Here is an 18,905-nt window from a genome sequence, read left to right as displayed (position 1 = left end):
TTAAGAGCTATGTGACAACAAAATGAGAAAACCTTCTATGCAATATGGCTTTTGCATTTCGGCTTTAAGAACTTCGTGAGAGTAAAACCGCTTAGGGCGGTATTTCTGCCTTAAAGAAAGTGCAATATATTTTTTTCAAATAAAGATTTAATTTAGAAATTTGCGGAAACTTATGAAAAAATAGACTTCATACGATATTACGTTGGGAGACAGAAATTAAAATTTGAAAGAATCAGTGCGTCCTCCTTAGATTGGTGTTTTGTAGACGTCGCTAATTTCTCCATACCAAAAGAAGTGCTGTCTGTAAATATAAACATTAATTTTCTAGCAGATATTAATTTGTATTCAGATAGGTATGAAATTCCCTGCAGTACTCTACTAACCTAAAGTTTCCGCCAAATCGCATTTATTATCATACATTAATCAAAGCGTTTTACAGTATGTCATAATTTTAAATAAAATTTGAAACACAGAGGGTTAGTCATATAAAACAGCGCTTTTTTAAACTTCTTTCATTAATAACCCTTTTCTATCATCGAGAATCTCCAACGACTCCAGATATCCAACACAAAATAAAGACATAAAAATAGATATTTTCCCATAAGTAATTTATTTCTTTGGTAAACTATGTCCGATAAATATCTGATAAGAAATTAGGATTTGTTAAAAGCATGCAAAAATTAATGAAATAAAATTATTTTTTAATGAGGCTAATGTGCTTGGTTTTTTTCCTGCGTAATATCTTGGTGTAATATTGATACTGCTGGATATAAAGTATTTTCAGCGTTTTTCAGTGTTGAATGATATTTGAAGTTGATAAGCTTTAAAACTGAAAATGTCATTTCACATAAGTGTAGGGGTCTGAATGACAGAAGGACACTTAATAATATTTCAGAATATGGAGGAAATTCACTTCTAGTTCCGGTCCAGAAGTCAATCAAGGATTTTCATGGAAGCAGGCTTTGAAGTCATTCGACAGCTCAGCAGTTTTGCATCAGGCTTTGTACAGCAGGTGATTGATCTTGCAAAGTTTAGAACTCTTCTTTGCAGTAATGAACTGTAAAATAACTTTAGACAGACTGGCAGTGAATTATCGCTGATCCTAGAGTAACAAATGAAACTTGAGAAGTGTGTAAAAGACTCTTTATTTAAAACTAAATAAGAACATAAAGCACACTTTGTGCTTACAGCTCAATCAGTTGTGGCAGTATACCTTAAGAGTAATAGTAAGTACAAATATAAAATTTAAACTTAAATAAACTAGTAATCAAAGGCTACATAAATCAATGAACGCGAAGTTGAATCGGAACTTAACCGGCGCGAATATCAACTATCGGAATTATAATGCAAGGCCGATGACTGCACATCTTATCTTACTTAGCAAATTAGTAATGTGGTCTCGAGAGGCAGAAACGCTCCGTCTTACAGTCTAAAACTTTCACCTTAAATACACGCGAACTAATTGTGCCTTCTGGCGGGAAAACGGAATAGATAATTGACAGTAAAACTCCAAATGTTTTTTGCAATTAAAGTTTCACAATTATTTCTTTCTAATATAAAATCGTTGATAGTCGAAAACATTTCCAGTGAATTATTCCCTACTCTATGCTTCCAAATGTTGATGTTTTTGATAAAACGTTTCAATTTTTATCATTCGAAGTAAAGCTACTACTATTTTTTCATCGCAAAGACAAGTTGAGATATTTTAGCTTTTTAAAAATATCTGATAAATAGCACATCTTTGATAACCATAAGTCATTTTGAAAAAGAACAGTAAGATCAGATTTTTGTGCATTTAAATATTACAATAATTTCGTCTTTTAATAATAACAATCTCTTTAAAATTCGCTGTCTTGGCATCCATCTTACTTCTGCGGATAATAATAAATTTTTGTGTTTGGAGTTCATGTTTTAAAGACTGTGGGCACAATTCAATTTCATTGTTAATTCTTTTTGGAAGGGCCTCTTGGTGAACTAAGCAGTATATAAACGATATATGATTATTATGAATACCAGTTACAAATGCTTTAAAACCAATGTTTTCAACCGCAATCGCTTTTGTACATATTTGCATAATTGCAAAGCATTATATCTATTCTAAACCTTCAGTTTTTACAACATTTGAAAACTTTACTATGAAAGTCTTCCTCTCTCGTATGTTCTTCCAAAGGAAGACAAAATAATAATGCTTCATCAATATTTTCTTTACAAATATATTTGAATATATATATGAATAGTATAGTTGACATGTACTAACAACTGCGCTATTCTTGAAATATCAGTTGTTTCGTAGACCTGAATTGTAATTTTTGGGCTTTCTTTAATTCTAGTAATAAATTGCTTAAACTAGACCTTGCTAATTTGCGGAATTCTATTGGCGACAGAGTCGTTTTAAGGAATTTTCTGAATACCATCACCGTATTTACTTCCGGTGTAGTATTCCTACCATTTTAATAGCGGTAGGTAATACAAGAGCTTCTGTATGGATTTTTATTTTAACAATAAGATATGAAACTTCATATAACAAGAATAAATATCTTTCGCTAATACACATAAATTTCTCAAAATATTTCCTTCCTTTATTTGAAGATTTTTAACAGTCCTTGGAAGTATTCTTTCGGTTTATTAATGTGCGAAAGATCTTTGGGTTGAACAAGTCATTTTCGTTGTTTTCATGGTTTCATATTCTACATAGCCAAAACTGTTCTTCAAATTAAACAAAGAGGTTGTTCATTATTATCCCAGCTGTTAAAAAATAAAGCCAAATTGGAGAAAGTCTAATTACATTTTCTTTTTCTAATCTTAGATGCCTCTTTCCGATTTCTACACCCAGGTTTAAATTACTTTGTAACGCATTGCCGTCTGCCCCATTCCCTTTGTTACTCGAATTCAGCCATTTATCCGTGAATAACAAATATTTATATCCTAAAATATATATACGATAACATCTTTCATAATATACAAGTATATTCACGTAAATACTAACTTTAATCGACTAAAATAGTGAAATACAATATTATATTGCTTTTGCGATGTATGGATTAGAAACAATTGACTATATTAGTAAAGGCGTTATCCCTATACTAGTCGCAGGGGTTTCACTTGGTTTACTTGATTATGGAAAAGCACGCGAGGGATATCTGCCTACGGAAAGAGATGCCTTAGTGGAGGACTTTTTAATGAAGACTGGCTCATATCCACTAAGGAAAAAAAACCACGAAAACGCCCGAATTAACTTAGGAAATCTGTGACTGGTCGCTCAGAAGACTGTAGTAGATAGAAGAGACAGAAATACTAGTCCGACCTCGAGGGTGAAGTTTCGACTTCCATATAAAGCTTAGTTGTTTAGACGTATCTTTGCCCTCTTCTGGTGGATGCTGTATTCGTCTACCTCCTGTACTGTGCTCTGGAAAACGCTTTCGATGATGAGACCCCTAGATGAGTTAGGCCATTCCCTCCGAACTGTTTCCAAGAAATTGTCCGGCCACTAGATCTGAAAACAAAAAATGTCCCTGACTGTAACAGCTGGAATGGAAGCATTTAAAAACCTAACATCCGAGTTTTTTTCCCCTGCAGGTAGGACTATTTGAAATTCTTTTACAGGTTCATCCTCGTTTTACTTTTGTTCAAAACCGGGATTGAACTTAGGAGCATAGGATCTGTGTGCATTACTTTAACTAATTTGATCCTAATTTAAGTAGCATTTGTAAAATATTACGTGACCTAGAGTATACGTCATTCCTGGGAGATCGAGACAATATTGGTTACAGTAGTATTATTTTAGTTAATTTCGTAGAAAGAGCTTTAAGTCAGTTGGTATCATTTAAATGATCCATACTCCAACAAAATCCTTCATTATTCTTAGTACAGACTAAATACAGGAAAAAAGGCTTTTGTTACTACATATTTAAATAAAATATCATAAATCTGCAAACCTTGGTTTCAGAACTTAAAAGCAATAATCAAGTTAATAATGAATCAAGTTAATAAGAATTTCATTTACTCAGAAAGCAGAAAAGCAGGTGAAATTAGGAAATGAAGAGATATTGTGTTGTTTAGTTAATTAATTACCTATTGACAATAAATGCTATTCAAGATTCTAACACTTGCCTACGAAGAAGAGTGACAGGGTGCTTAAGCGATTAATGAAATGAAACTTAGAATTTATAAATACAAAGAATATATAGTAGTTGCATTCCTGGTGAATGAATATTTGTCTCTTTTCCTTTTAAATGCTTTTTGATTTTAGGTTCTGGTTTAATTGGAAAGTTCATTAATTAAAAAGCATAAAATGAGACAGTATTACATCGAACAGCATTTATACTGTACAAAATTTATATGTTAGATAGGTTTGACATCCGTTCAACTGAAATATGAATACATGCACGAAAGAAAAAATATTGACACGCCGTTGGGCGGCAATCGAATCACTAGAAAATATAGACTTTTGAGTCTGTAGCGTGTCTGAAAAATGAGATCAGCTATAATTTATTAAATTTTAAATTACGGTAGGTTTCATAGGAGACAGGTACAAGACCTGATCTCCCTAGAAAGTTTTACTTTAAAACTGCAGTAGCAGATAAGACTCATATGTAAATAACTCAATTTGGACAAACTGTGTTTAATGTACCTGAATAATGGGCAGTATTAATGTCAAGCGTGGTTGTGTGTCTTCCTGACAGTAGATATTTTCGTTAGTGATGAACTAAGTTTTGCGCTTGTAAAGGAAATTGAATCAATCTCTGTTATCTTGATGATGATCAATCTCTGTTATCTAAGTGATGAGCTCTTTGCAAACGTGCTAATATGCACAATTCAGTAAATGAACTGAATTCAGTAAAAGCACTAATGTATGGAATTTATCGTTGCCGTAAATATGTTAAAGCCGTAAATATGTTAGCAACACAGTATAAGCTAAGCATGTTTTTGTTTATATAATGTTTCGAGATTAAAGCCATCAAAATGAAAATGTTTGTCAGTGAAATTAAGAAGTCAACTATTAAAATTAAATGAAACATTAAATTACGTAATGAGAATATATATGAAAACATACTATTTTAACATTTTTTAAGAATTAAAATAAGAGAGGACTCATGCTTACTAATATTTCAAGTCATTATCAAATGATGATATTATTTAAGTATTGATGATATTATTAAGTGTAAAATTTGACTCAATAGCTTTTCATCACCAAAAGCTATTAAAATAAGCAAAGATACAGAAAATGCACTTTGTCTAAGAAATGATAACTCTTGCTTTCATCGTATCTAATGAAAAATTCTGCTTTTAATACCGGAAGAAGTGCATATTGTTTGTCATTTTGTGCTGAGTCAGTCTGCATCAAAATTTAGGTACTTTTCCTTACTAATATTAAACATACTTGAAGTCTTTGTAATAAATTTTTCCTCCATTAGAAACTAGTCAGTGTCATGTACTTCAGTATTTTGTTCCATTCTTCTTCCTAAAGACGATAACTGCAGACCTGTTTCTTGAAGGAAGGATAGAGTGAATAAACTGATTTGGTTAAATAACATAATACAAAGACATCGACGCAGTAGTTTGCCATCTGCAGTATTCGCTGACTTTTCTAGAACGTCCTAATTCTTTATTCTAGGCTGCCAATGAGGCCATTGTTCTTAACCCTGTTTTGAAAATAATTTTAACCTGGAAACATCTTGCGATTAAACCGAATACGGTTTGCTCTCTCCAAGAATATAAAAGTCTTAAGTAACAGAACGGGAATAGCAGAATAGATAAAATACAAAAACTGCTACTGTCTCTGGTCTAGCAATCTGAATGTCTACGGCAAACATCTAAAATTCGAAATTCATATTGCTAGGTTATACCTGATAAAAATAGTTTTGTTTAAGTACGATATTACTTATACAAATTTTGAAATATCTGCGTAATTATAGACTTACTTCCTTATGTAAACCTGCTGCCATGTATGAACCACGATATGTACGTTGTACTTTCAAAAATATAATGAATGCATGCGCGCGTACGTGTTTGTGAATTAAACGTGGTTGTAATCATCAAATGAGAAGAAGGACGAGTAGGAGGACAGGGCTTCTTCTTAGTGTATTTTGACTACTTTTTAAGACGCATTTTCAAAAATATCTTCTCATCTATGTTACTTAAAGTAATAAAAATATGCTAGCAAAACAAGCATCGCAATTTTTTGCTCGTTTCATTTCTCTCCCGTTAACATCGATGTCTGCGTGTTCTATTTACATAGTTTATATACTTAAATTTTTATTTTGTAATCTTAAATTTTTAGGTTGATATTTTAACGCATATCAACCTTAATATTTGTAATATGACCTTTATCTCTAATACTGGTAATATGACCGTCTGTCTCTTGTTTTAAATTGGTTTGTTGCGGATTTTCTTCTACATTAACAGAAGAACTGACAAGTCTTCCATTGCAAATTATAGTTACATCTAGACGAAAGATCACATTTGAGAACATCTGTCTTTATAGTAGCATATTTTAGTTAAGGGCATTAAAATTTTTTATTTCATTCGTAATTTTACTTTCAAGTTATATTGGCAATGTTATGTATAGACAATTATACGTATTATTTTTATGGAGGACTCATATGCTTTGAATCAGATATTAAAAATGAGTAACTCGATTATAAATCATACAGTAAAATATATACTCAAAATTTTAGCAAAATACCGATACGAGATTTTTTAATAAAGGTTGCTCAGTTTTGCTTACTCTGCTCTTTGGTCTTTAATAATGCTGAATATTATTGAAATGCATAATTATTTTAATGATATTCTCGATGATTTTTTCGCCTGCTGATCTTTATTCCTTAATAAATATCCAATATCGGCCGATTGGATAATACTTGCAGAAAAGTTGTTGACTTCTACCGGATTTGCCACTCGGCGGCTGAACGGGCTATCTGCATAATGTTTCGGTTCCCCACCCTCCGATAAGTATGACGTACTACACAAAGCCACCTTTCCTAAGCTCTTGAGTAATTTGGAGTAATAAATTACCAACCAACTCATTTCTGTCATATTTGTTATTACAAAAAAAAGTAATTTTCACAGTGTATAACGTGCTTTTGTAAGAAAAAGTTATTAGACCTTTTTTGAGCAATTAGGTTACTTTTTGTAATGTTATTCAGCTGGCTATGAATAAATCAAATACAAGATTAGTTGGTCTAAAAAGAACATCTTCCAACGAGATTTTCCAACAATAATTTGTGCTGTAATTTAATTTTTTTTTCTTACTTCCATAATATTAAGTAGTACTGCAGGCCTCCAACTGACCGAAGCTTAAAACCAAAATGCAAAGTAATAAATGAGCAGATGTATGCTGAAATTTAACTTGCATGTGTACGGCCATTATATTTATTATTCATAGGCATCTTTGCTTTCCTCACATTGTCAACTAACTACTTATATATTCTCCTTGTTAATGCATATTAACATAATAGCTGATACATAAACCTAAGTAAAATTGAAGCAGAATTATTGTTTGAACAATGCTGAAAAAATGCAAAATATTCTGAAAATCAACTTATCTGTAGAAGCCACGTGCTGATATTCACTCAATGCAAACAATGCTGATTTCATATGGAAGTCAGAATATGAATTCGGATTAAGTTGAAGGTATGATATGCAGCAAAAAAGTAATAAAAAATTACACATTTTATACAAGTTACAGTTATCCAATAAATAAATAATACAAATTTAAAACTGAATAAAACAACTAATAATACTATACGAACTACTAATAATACTGCGAATAAAACTGCACATTGAGTAGATATAAATAGCGACAGTTTCAAAATCATGTATGGCTGTAGTTGACTTCTAGGTAAGCGTATACAAGGCGTTTCTAAAACAGCATGCATGTTATAACAGCATGCTGAATTTGTAACGACTTTTAATGGATACGATTGCTGATTTAAATGAACCGAACATCCGGTTTAAAAGCCAAAAGCAGCTAAAAAAGCTTTTCAAAGATTGAGAGCATTTTAAATTTAAAAAAAAATTGCTTCATGTTAAATTAAGTTATTGCACTGTCATGTTAAATTAAGAGCAACGACTTAATTTACTATGAAACTCTGTTTGAGCAAAATCATGTAAATTCGAAAAATACATGGCACTGATTGGATTTTTATCAGAAGATTCCATAATTCTCCAGTTGCATTTCAATACATTTGTTATTCCATTCTCAGTTGACATTAGATTTATTCGCAAGTGGGAAAATGTATTATAGAGAATATTAGTCGAATATGTAACATAAAAATGTTATTTAAGCAGACCTTTATAAATAGGTTATAAGGTATTTCTCCCACTTCCCTAGCTAGGCTTCGTGGTGTTGTGGTTCTGCACACTGGGCCGGTATTCCAGAGGTCCGTGGTTCGATTCCCGGCGAAGGCGGTTGCATAGTTTTCATCTTTCCTGCTTCAAATTGACCTAATGACTCTACAAGTGGCGCCCGAACTAAAAAGGGTTGTGGATGATGATTCTCCGCACCCAGGATTTGGCGACTAGGTGCCTTAAAACCCTAGTCGCCCTTTAAAAAGGGGAGTACATAAGGTATTTCTCCCACTTCCCTAGCGAGCCTTCGTGGTGTAGTGGTTTTGCAGATTGGGCCGGTATTCCAGAGGTCCGTGGTTCAATTTCCGGCGAAGGCGGTTGTATATTTTTCATCTTTCCTGCTTCCAATTGACCTAATGGCTCTACAAGGTAAAGAAAAATTCCAAACGCTGAAAGGTGAAAAGTCTTCGTAGTCTGAAGATCAATCTTCTTTGATACATTTCATAACCTAGAATCTGTGTATGCTAACACCCTTCAAGAGATATTTAATTTCATAATCCTTTTTAAACATTCTGGATAAGTAAATATTAAATAATCATTAGCGTAGTTAAAGCATAGATGTTTCTTTGATAAGCTCTAAAACATGTATAATAACTTAGTGAATCTGATATATAGTAATAACTCTCCTAAATAAGCAAAAAGCGTTAAATCGTTTCAGAACATTTTAAGTCTAAAGATTTTAATTAGTTTTTATATTATCTAAGCCAAGACTTCCCAAAGAGGTCGATGATGATTAAAGGGTCAACTGGGGGTCAACAGTCGAATATACGCCAGCAAAATCAATATTCCTTTGATTAAAATAATGCTTTAATAAAATTGCTAATTAATTATTTTCTGTTACATAACTCTATAGTGCAAAGAAAAGTCTTTTTCAAAACGCAGAAATACGCTAAGTTTTGAAATTCTGAAGTTATTCAAAAAATTATTCCAAAAATAAAAATTGTTACCGAATCAGAATTATTTGCTTCCCCTCTTCTTACCAAGCCCAGCAGAACACTGGTATTTAGGTCATACATAAATGAATGACGCAAAGGTTGTAACAGACCGGAATACAATTTATTAACAAAAACCTGATAGCACATCAGTTATAAATAATCCCCGCCCATGTCAATACCCTTCTGTTATCTGGCTGGGAGATCCCGAAGGGCTTTGGTAAACCAGTCTGTAGGGCTTTTGGTCACTACCTATAGACAACTGCATGCAATTCGGCAGAAGATTCAGCATGTTGACCCCTGACTACATCCTTCATGTTGTCAAGTAAGGCGTAGTGGGAGGTCTTGGTTCGAGGTCCACTCATCTTGCACACTCATTTGTCATCTCCAAATCACCATGCATAATCGCCTGCAATGTTCCTTGCGCAAGTCCTGGCTCTCCCTGCATCTTGTTGAACGTTATGCACCTGTTCGTCATGATCAAATCCGACACGGCTGCCACATTTGCTGCTGTATGTGATTTTTCTGGTCGTCCCACGCTGACACCTTTGGCTGCAGTCTCCACTCCACTGCTGAACTTTGCCAACGAACGGGATACGGTACGCCTCCAGGGTGCTTTGTCCCCGCACACCAACACCATGCGACGATGAATCTCACTACACTGTATCCCTTCCTTCCATAGGAACCACGCTGTCCAACACTGACCGTGATAGTCACCTTCCATCATTACTGTCCACACTCTCAATGACGAAGACGAAAGGGACGGGCGCTGACTTATACTGTTCACTTGCGGCCAGCATCTATGCATTCTGAGTAGTTCACGCCCCCTTGTGTCTATTTCACTTCTTTTCCCTTCGCAACGTTTTCGCCGTTTTCTGTATGTTCAACGTCGATACGAGCCAGTTTCCCTTAAAAGTCCTCAACGAGCTTCAAGAAAACAGGAATATGTAATACTTTTGGTGGCTCTGATGATCATTGCGTGTGTGTGTGTGTATGATTATGGCAAAGCCTCGAGGGCTATCTGCCTAAGGGGAGGGATGGCTTCGTGGAGGACTTTCTAATGGAAACTGGCTCGTATACACGTTACACATGGGGAAAACCACGAAAACGCCCATGCAGCCAGCCCGTTCGCGGGATTCGAACCTCGGACCGAACTACCAGTGTTCAGCGACTTTACCGCTCGGCCGCTGATGGGCCTGATGATCATTGCATGTGGGAAGACAGGGTGAACGATGACGAAGTCGATGACAACAGTGACAGTGATGACGACAGCATTAAATAATTTGAACCCTAGCGAATAGCAATAGACGACAATAACAGCCGGCGAGATTCAAGATACAGGGAAGCAGAAATGAAGATATCTTATTAGATATTACGAAGTTGGTATTATTGTATATTTTTATTGAAAATATTAGGTTTAATTTAAATAAGCAATATTGTCATAACTATCGGTAGTTTATCCATGAATGCTTTTCCCTTCTTATGTTCTTACTATAGCCGCGTTTTTTGAAATTAAATTGTTCCATAAGTTTCTCCTCTTGATTTTCATATGACAAAATTAGTAAAGCAATCGGGGAAATACGCGAGTAAATATAGTATTATGTGTAGTCAGTTATGTTATGATTATGTTGTATATTTTAAAGAAAAATGTAAGGAAGTCGCTAAAGAAAACGGTTCCTTTAAAAGGGTTGATGCAAGAAAAGGAATCGCCGATCTAAAAACAGCATGCTAATAGCTAACTTTAACTCGCATGCTTGAATAGCTAACTTTAACTCGCGTCATTCTTCCTGCATGCGCAAACAAACGTTTGAAATTTGTTTACATACCAGGATGGAATGCTTCCTTGTTAAGTTGAAAATTAACCTAAATTATTTTTAAAAGATATGGAGTTTCTAGTTTCAAAATAAACTCCTTCGTTTGAAAATCTGTTTTATAATGTGTATTCCTCGCTAAACACAAAACATATGGCATTTGAACTGAAACTAAGAAGTAAATTACAAATATTATTACAATAACATGCTAACTGGAATTTATTTATGTATTTCTTAATCTTATTTTTTTTCTTTCAGGCTGTCTCAATATGATTCTGTCTTGTTCGAACGACATATAAAAGTTCTAGATGCCGATCGACTTTGATATGCTTCTGTCTGCAATAAATTCCTCCCCTGCATTCCCTTACTCTCCTTTTGTTGATGAAAATTTCTCTTTCCCAAGATCATGTTCTAATAATTACAGGAATAATGTTCGTTTAATGCGAAATCCTTTCCTACAGCCACATTCGAAGCATGAGTCAGTTGCCAATGAGAGTCTAGTATTTGAATCTTATGACAGCAAAGAGTCAAACAATAACACTGCTTCTAAAAAATCGGATGGCTCACGTAAGAAAAAGGTCTCTTTCGCTGACGACAAAGGCTTGAATTTGGTGGAGATTCGAGAAATACCTGGGGAAAGAAAATTATCTGCTGATGCTTTGACTCTTTTAGTTGGAGGCTTGGGATGTCAAGGGGAGAAAGAGAAGAATTGGAAAAAAGCATTCGAAAAACCACCTTGGACAGATGAAGAACTAATATATTATTTAGACAACCAGGTTGTCATTTTGGAATCTGTTTCTTTAAATGAAAGTGACGGTACACTGAGTGGTAAAATTAAGGTTAAAAATATATCATACGAAAAAGAAGTGTTTATAAGAATAACTTTTGACAGATGGATGTCGTACAGTGATATCACAGCCTTTTATGAGAAATCGGAAGAAACTAATTCAGAAACTATTTATGATACGTTTTCTTTTAACACAAAAATTCTCTCTACTGCTGAGAAATATGACGTAATTGAATTTTGTGTATGTTTCCTTTGTAATTCGAAAGAATATTGGGACAATAATGGAGGAGTAAACTATCGCATAGTTGCAGAGCCTTCGAAAATGTGCACAGTGCCAACATGCTCTCCTAATGAAACTAAACCTTACAAAAAAATGACATTCAGCATCACAGAAAATATGGAAAGAATTTCAGAAATCAACTCGTGGAGCAATTTTATGCAGAAACGACCCTACTGGTGAAAAGATATAAATATTAAAAGCTTTCTGTCATGACTGATTTAGTAATCTTGTTAGTCAACTTCAAGAGAGTTCCACTAGATTATGAAACTTTCTTGTAAAGCTTTCCGTGTCTTCTCGATGAATTTCGGAAATAGAAAATTCATAAATAATTTTAAATCGAATGCTTTATAGAGACTTGAACATGCTACCTCTTATGTAAAGGTACCAAATAATATATTTGTGGTTCATAGTTTTAATGTGATAGATATAATTTTATTGCTCAACTGATGTATATGTTGGCGAGCGTTTTTATTTTTTGCTATGGCACAATTTGTTAAAAAGGACATAAATGTACTGAATTTCAAAGTAAACATGTAATTACAATAAGTTATTTTTTGGGTGCATTTATATCTGAAATAGCATTTTAGAATTACTAAACTTCTATGTACATAAAATGTTAATTATGTATCAATTTCTATTATTTGTTTATCCTGAATAAACTTAGTGACATTTTACATGATTCATTTATGAATTAAAATGAAAGATATTTTCTGATTATATAACGAATATTAACATTCTCTTTATATATTTTGAATGGTTTTCTTAGCCTTCATTTCTTTTTATTGCATAAATGGCAATCGCGTTTAGTTTTAAAAAAGAAACTGAACCTGATACTTCGTCAGGATAAATGCTTTCCAGTTTCTAGTAAGTAAAATTTTGCCTGTCTTTATTTGCTGTTTTTCAGAATTTTTTTTTTAAATTGCGTTAATTTTCTCTAATACATATATATATATATAAACCAATAATTCATAATAATTTATAATAACAAAACTTTCCATATGCAATCTCCAAGGAACAGAAATTCAGTTTGAAAATATCAATGAAAAGAATTCTTAATCAGTATAGAACTGATACTTGAAATACATTGGGAATAGAGACAACGACTTCCTGCGCACTTGCAAATTTTTTTGCCTTCCGCAAATGTTTTCCAAAAGTATTAATAGCATATTATTAGCCATAACTCTCACACATAGCACAAGTAGTAAAATGCTAGATTCTTACAATAAAGTACATTAAGAGAAAACAGGAGAAAATTATGTGGACAAACACGTAGCATTATAGTAACTTAATACGGCTGCGGTATTTATTGGTTATAGATTATGGACATCCGTCCTGTAAGAAGAGGTATTTTCTGTCATTATCTACATCAATATTAGTTTATAAGGCGAAAGGACGTGAAGAAAAACATTTTGAGTTACAAGTACAAAGATTCATTTATTAATACCAATGTAATAGCAACAGGATTTCTTTCTAATAGCAAGATAAAGGGCAATGAACGCATTTGCTTCACGGTTGTCTATATATGAATCATCATAATTGTCATTAAATTTTAATATAAATACGCGTACAAAATTACAGGCATATACATAATAGAATATTCCATATATTAATGCATTAAAAAATTCTGCAGTACATCTCAAATAACTTAACGTTTTCTTCAAACGTTGTGACCTAGCGGCTTGGAGATATATAACTGCGTCCAGAAACAAATGAGCAATAAAATCCCTAAACATTGATAGTCTGACCAAGTCTGGCGGATGAGCTGGTTTCATGGAAAATTTAATGGCTTTCCCTCTGTGTAACTTGAATATATGTCAGTTTCCCTTGAAACGTCAGCCAGGAAGACATCCCTCCCTTTAAGCAGATAACTCTTACATGGTTTTCCATAGCCAAAGTAACCTAACTTGTTCATTATGAGAGAGGTAACTTGACTATTATAGAGTATGGTTCTATCAAAAAACTAACAAAAAAAAAATCTTGAAAAAAAAAAAAAAAAAAAAAAAGAAACAAGACTAGAACCTTGAACTCTCGATTTTTACGAAACAAAAACTGTAAGTAAATCAGCTCATATAGAAATGCGTAACTGCGAAACATTTAATTGCTAATATTCTATACGTAAGCGATTAATAAATTGTAAAGTATAATGAGATTTGACAAATATGCCAGTTTTCAGATTTTTAAAAATGATCTGCATTCAAAATCTAGAAAGTCGACAAGACATCAGTTCACGCAACGAAACACAAAGTGATAAATGAAAAGCGAAAGTTACATATCTTTTCTTTTAATACACAATAACATAAAATGGTAGAATGACGAAAACTGGTAGGAATTTATTCTTTGAAAAATTAGGCATTTATTCTTTGAAAAATTAGGCATTTATTCTTTGAAAAATTAGCCATTTATTCTTTGAAAAATTAGGCCGGAATACAAGAAATTTTGGAAGTCGTGTTCCTAACTGTAGAAAGTTTTCTCATCCTAGTCATTTTAATAGTCATTTTAATGTGATACATATGTTACTTACTTAATGTGATAATAAGTATTCTGACTAAAACTGAATTTCTGAATTTATAGCACAAATAAGGCTAAGCAAAAAAAAATAGTTCAAAGCAGTAATCTGTTTCATACTAACTGCAATTAAGGAACTGAATCGAATTACAAGTTCAAAAAATGCAAGCCCACTAGCAACTGAGCGATAGAGTCAGTGAACAAAAGCAGTTCGGCCTGGATTCAAAATCCCGGCGAAAGACTGCAGAGAAGGTTTTTTTGGTTTCCCATGTGCAAGGTGAATACGAGTCTGTTTACCTCATTAATAATTTTTTAACATAAAATAATCAATACAGAATAGTCCTGCTGGTTATTTAAATATGGCAAACTACATGAGGGTTATTTGCCTAAGGATGCTTTCGTTTACTAGGGTAAACCGTCTCATATCCACGTTACACCGGAGGGAACCACAAAAACCAACCATGCAGCAAAAACCTTTCACATGGATTCAAGCCCAGGACGAATTACCAATATTCAGCTGTATTTAATTTACTGTTGGAGTTAGAATAATACAACTATCCTTATTCAGCTTAAAACCTTTTTCACATTTCTTCGTGCTCTGTTTCCGATGCTTTTAAAAGTAGCAGACTCAAGAAACTTTTTAATTTTTCTTCCCACTTTTTGGCATTATAAACAATACATCTAATAAATATTTCTTCATTACAATACTCCTATTACCCATTTTTTTTTTCTATTCGATTAAAACTATCCAGCTTTTGGTGAATTGCCGAAATAATGATTTCATTTTATTCCTTATCAACATTTATATTTTTTATTAAAAGTTTAGAAAACGTTTTAAATAAAGAAAAATAAACAAACAAACGATATATAAACGGGAAATTTTAAATAAAGGAATAACTGAAAATGGCAAAAACATAAGAAGCAATTGCGAAGCCTTTACAGAATATTACTGAATGAAACTCTAATATCACCATCTTGCCTTAGGAATATCAGTGAAAAACAAGCCGAATTTTACGAAGTGCCTAAACGTTATATGGCCTGGTTTGGTTTATATAATTATGGCAAAGCACATTAGGACTATCTGCCTAAGGGGAAGGGAATCCTTCGTGGAGGTCTTTCTAATGGAAACTAGCTCGTATTTACGTTACACATGGGCAAAACCACGAAACCACACAGCCAGCCCGTTCTCCTAAATTCGAACCCCTACCAGTGTTCAGCGACTTTACCGCTCGGCCGCTGGTGGGCCCCTGACCATTGGATACAGAATTCTGACGCTTATGTTACATTGCATTAATAAAGTGATTATGATAGTATTTAAAATTCAAAGTCTAGGGCACACAAAACATAGATTAACTTAAAGACTTTTGTTTACATATTTGTGTTCAAAATACAGGGTGTCTCAGAAGTCTTGATTCGCTTTGTTTTTCTTGTTCATAATGAATTATAACTGCAACTGAAAAAAAATATTGCTTTTGTTTGTACAAGACATACAGCTACGCCGAGGACCGCAACTGAAGAAAGCTCTAAATGAATAAACAGACTGAATAGAGAGCAAATTGAATACGGATAACCGCAGCTAATTTCAGATGGCATTTACGATTCATTTTATTGTGCCCTTATCCTGCTTCAGTAAAACGCACAGTATTTTGCTATATTATGCGTAATTATTTTGGTATTGCATTCCGAAATCATTGCAATGTAAGGGCTCAAGAAGAATAAGGGCTCCACGTTCTTCAAATGTGTCATATCATGATAATTTGCCTGGAATGTTATGAAAACAGGGATGTACAGGATGACGCTAACAAACTAACATTTCTCATTCGAAATGGTTTGAACAAAATTACACTTTTTATGATGAGATAGTTTTTTCAGATCAACTTAGATGAAGTGCAGAATTTATGTAAAAGAGAAATAAGAATTTCAGTTGATGTGTTATAAGGTATTCTCCCGCCTTTTTGGCATGCCTTCGTGGAGTGGTAGTCTACACCCTGGGCGCGTATTCCAGAGGTCCGCGGCTCGATTCCCGGCGAAAGCGTTTGCTCATTTTTCATCTCTCTTGCTTCCTAAAAATCCTAACGTCTCTACAATGCAAAAAAATTACTATATGTTTGGATACTCTTAACTGCTACTGCTGTTAATAAAGGCTTTTTCCATCAAGTGAATGTAGAATTTTTGTATGCAGTTCACTTTTTCAAATTTCTGTAAATCGCTTCTGAATGATTAACTTCAGCGTTGTGCTCTTTTAGCAAATTACAGTTCACTGGAAGAAGAAATTCACCTGTGGTCTGAGTTTTAATATAAAAATGCATAAATGCGTCATGCAACTAGCTAATTTTATGGTTAATATAATAATAATCAGTCACTTAACATTAAAATTAGTGAGAAAAAAGATGCGGTTTTTATTAAAAATTTTGATTTACTTCCGAACCGCCTAAAGGAATTCTATTAATAGCCTTTTGCCATGGATATTTAATCTTTATCTACTCACAATGAATATATTTTCCAGAGCATTTCCGCAAAGTAGTCTTAGTTTTTATCTCTTTTAAAAAATTTGCTTTTCGAGTTACAGTTGAACTATCTAAATGCAGTTGCTATCACGGAGACATTCAATTGTTTAAATATATAAAAAATACGACTGATAAGATTAAACACGTTATTCACAACAGTAACCCTTTAAAAGCAGATAGCTGTCTTTTGCTATGCCGTGGTTAATTAAATAATCATAATGCAAGGTAATCATAGCAGTATCATAAATTTAGGAGAAAAAATGATGAAAAATTTTACTGGAACCTTCAAACTGTTTCGAAGTGGTTCAAGATAAAATGCATACAGCACTGAATTCAGCGGGAAAAAAATCTGATGATAAATACATCAGCGATAAAATTTGTGTCAAGGTAAATTCCTGTTGAAGTAATCCTTTAGACTGGGTTGTAACTAGTCATGATTAAATATATAAAGATTTTCTGCTTTCTCTTGAAAGGTCGTGGAGAAATTACAAAATAAATTTGACTTCTGTTTTAAATGTCGCGAGGGGTAGACTAGCAGCTAGCTTATTACAAATCAATTTTCAGACGAAATTTATAGTATTTAGTATATTTATGTTCTGTCACTCTCGGGCAATTTTTTTTTGTCTCTGCGAATTCTGTAACTGTATAATATTTTGCTCTGCTGCTCATCATTATTATTATTTTCATTTGTATTAACGTATTATGGGCCTCTTTTTTAAACTTAACCCAAAGTACTTCCTTGAAATGCTTAACATGAGGGAAGAAATAAAATTTATGTAATTTCGAAGAAACTATCACTTGTTTTGTATACTTCATTATTCATAAAAAGTTTTTGTAATCAAAAGTATTGTTGTTGAACATAGTACTAAAACTCAGTATTTAAACTTTCATTAGCTTTACGCATTAAATAATACTTAATTTATATTTAATGTCTAATATGTATTAAATAATATTTTAGAGATACATCAAGTTAAGCTTCTATTCAATAATACTCTGTACATGTAAATATACACTATGTACAACAAAGTCTTAAATGATCCACTGTAGAGGAATATTCAAACGTAAAAATTTAAAACGTTCTCAGCTTAAATTAAATCATTATCCTTTAAGACTGGTCCGCGATGCTTATGAAAACAGAATAAGATTTTTCCAACTACCTTATAGACATGATCCACCTTATTTTATTTTACAGCAAATGAACTGAAATAAGGGACATGTTACGTTTTAAAAATTTGCAGCTTATAATTTGAGCTTGTAAATTAAAGTTCGCATCATGCAAAATAATTTTTATAGGCTTTTATGAGTAAAACAGTTCCCGGCTTTTCTGCTATGTCTGTAAATTAAAGTTGGTATCACACAAAATAATTTTTACAGGCTTTCATGTGTAACAGAATTTCAGTTTATAATTTTAACCATATACAAGTATATTAGTCATATATATTAATTAATTTTAATCATACTATTAATAGCTTTATACATAAATGTAACAGCTCAGTGTTAATAGCTCAATGTAAATATTAATAGCTAAATATAAGAGTTCAGTGTTCACTATGACAAACACTCTACATTAATGCAGAATTTCTCCATTTCTCATTTTGAATTTTATAAGCAAACAAACTATAGCTTTCATTTTACTTTCCTAGTTTAATTAGGGATTTTTCAAACTGTTTTCACTCGAGCGAACCTTTGGCTTGCCTGAATACTGGTAGTTCGACGTCAGTTCAAATACTGGAA

The 18,905-nt window shown here is 33.0% G+C and overlaps 1 protein-coding gene across 4 annotated transcripts in view; it reads left to right on the top strand.

Annotated features, from left to right (window-relative positions):
* Positions 1-18,905, top strand: part of LOC118184293 (protein phosphatase 1 regulatory subunit 3C-like) — a 51,679-nt gene that overhangs the window by 14,358 nt on the left and 18,416 nt on the right. For 2 of the 4 annotated variants that reach the window (XM_085807306.1, XM_035353945.2), the window contains exon 2: positions 11,351-12,835. In XM_085807306.1, the coding sequence (XP_085663432.1) occupies positions 11,401-12,339 (939 nt within the window). In that variant the 5' untranslated portion in view covers positions 11,351-11,400 and the 3' untranslated portion in view covers positions 12,340-12,835. Of the gene's footprint in view, positions 1-993; positions 1,013-11,350; positions 17,559-18,905 lie in introns of those variants that run through there. The other 2 variants (XM_035353947.2, XM_085807307.1) reach the window with 2 other exon arrangements.

This window comes from Stegodyphus dumicola, chromosome X1, assembly GCF_044657685.1.
Source record: "Stegodyphus dumicola isolate Sdum_Otavi_A_Nest chromosome X1, ASM4465768v1".
In the NCBI taxonomy this organism is placed as follows: Eukaryota; Metazoa; Arthropoda; class Arachnida; order Araneae; family Eresidae; genus Stegodyphus; species Stegodyphus dumicola.
Note: the sequence above shows the minus strand (reverse complement) of the source record. Positions and strands in the feature narration are given on the sequence as shown.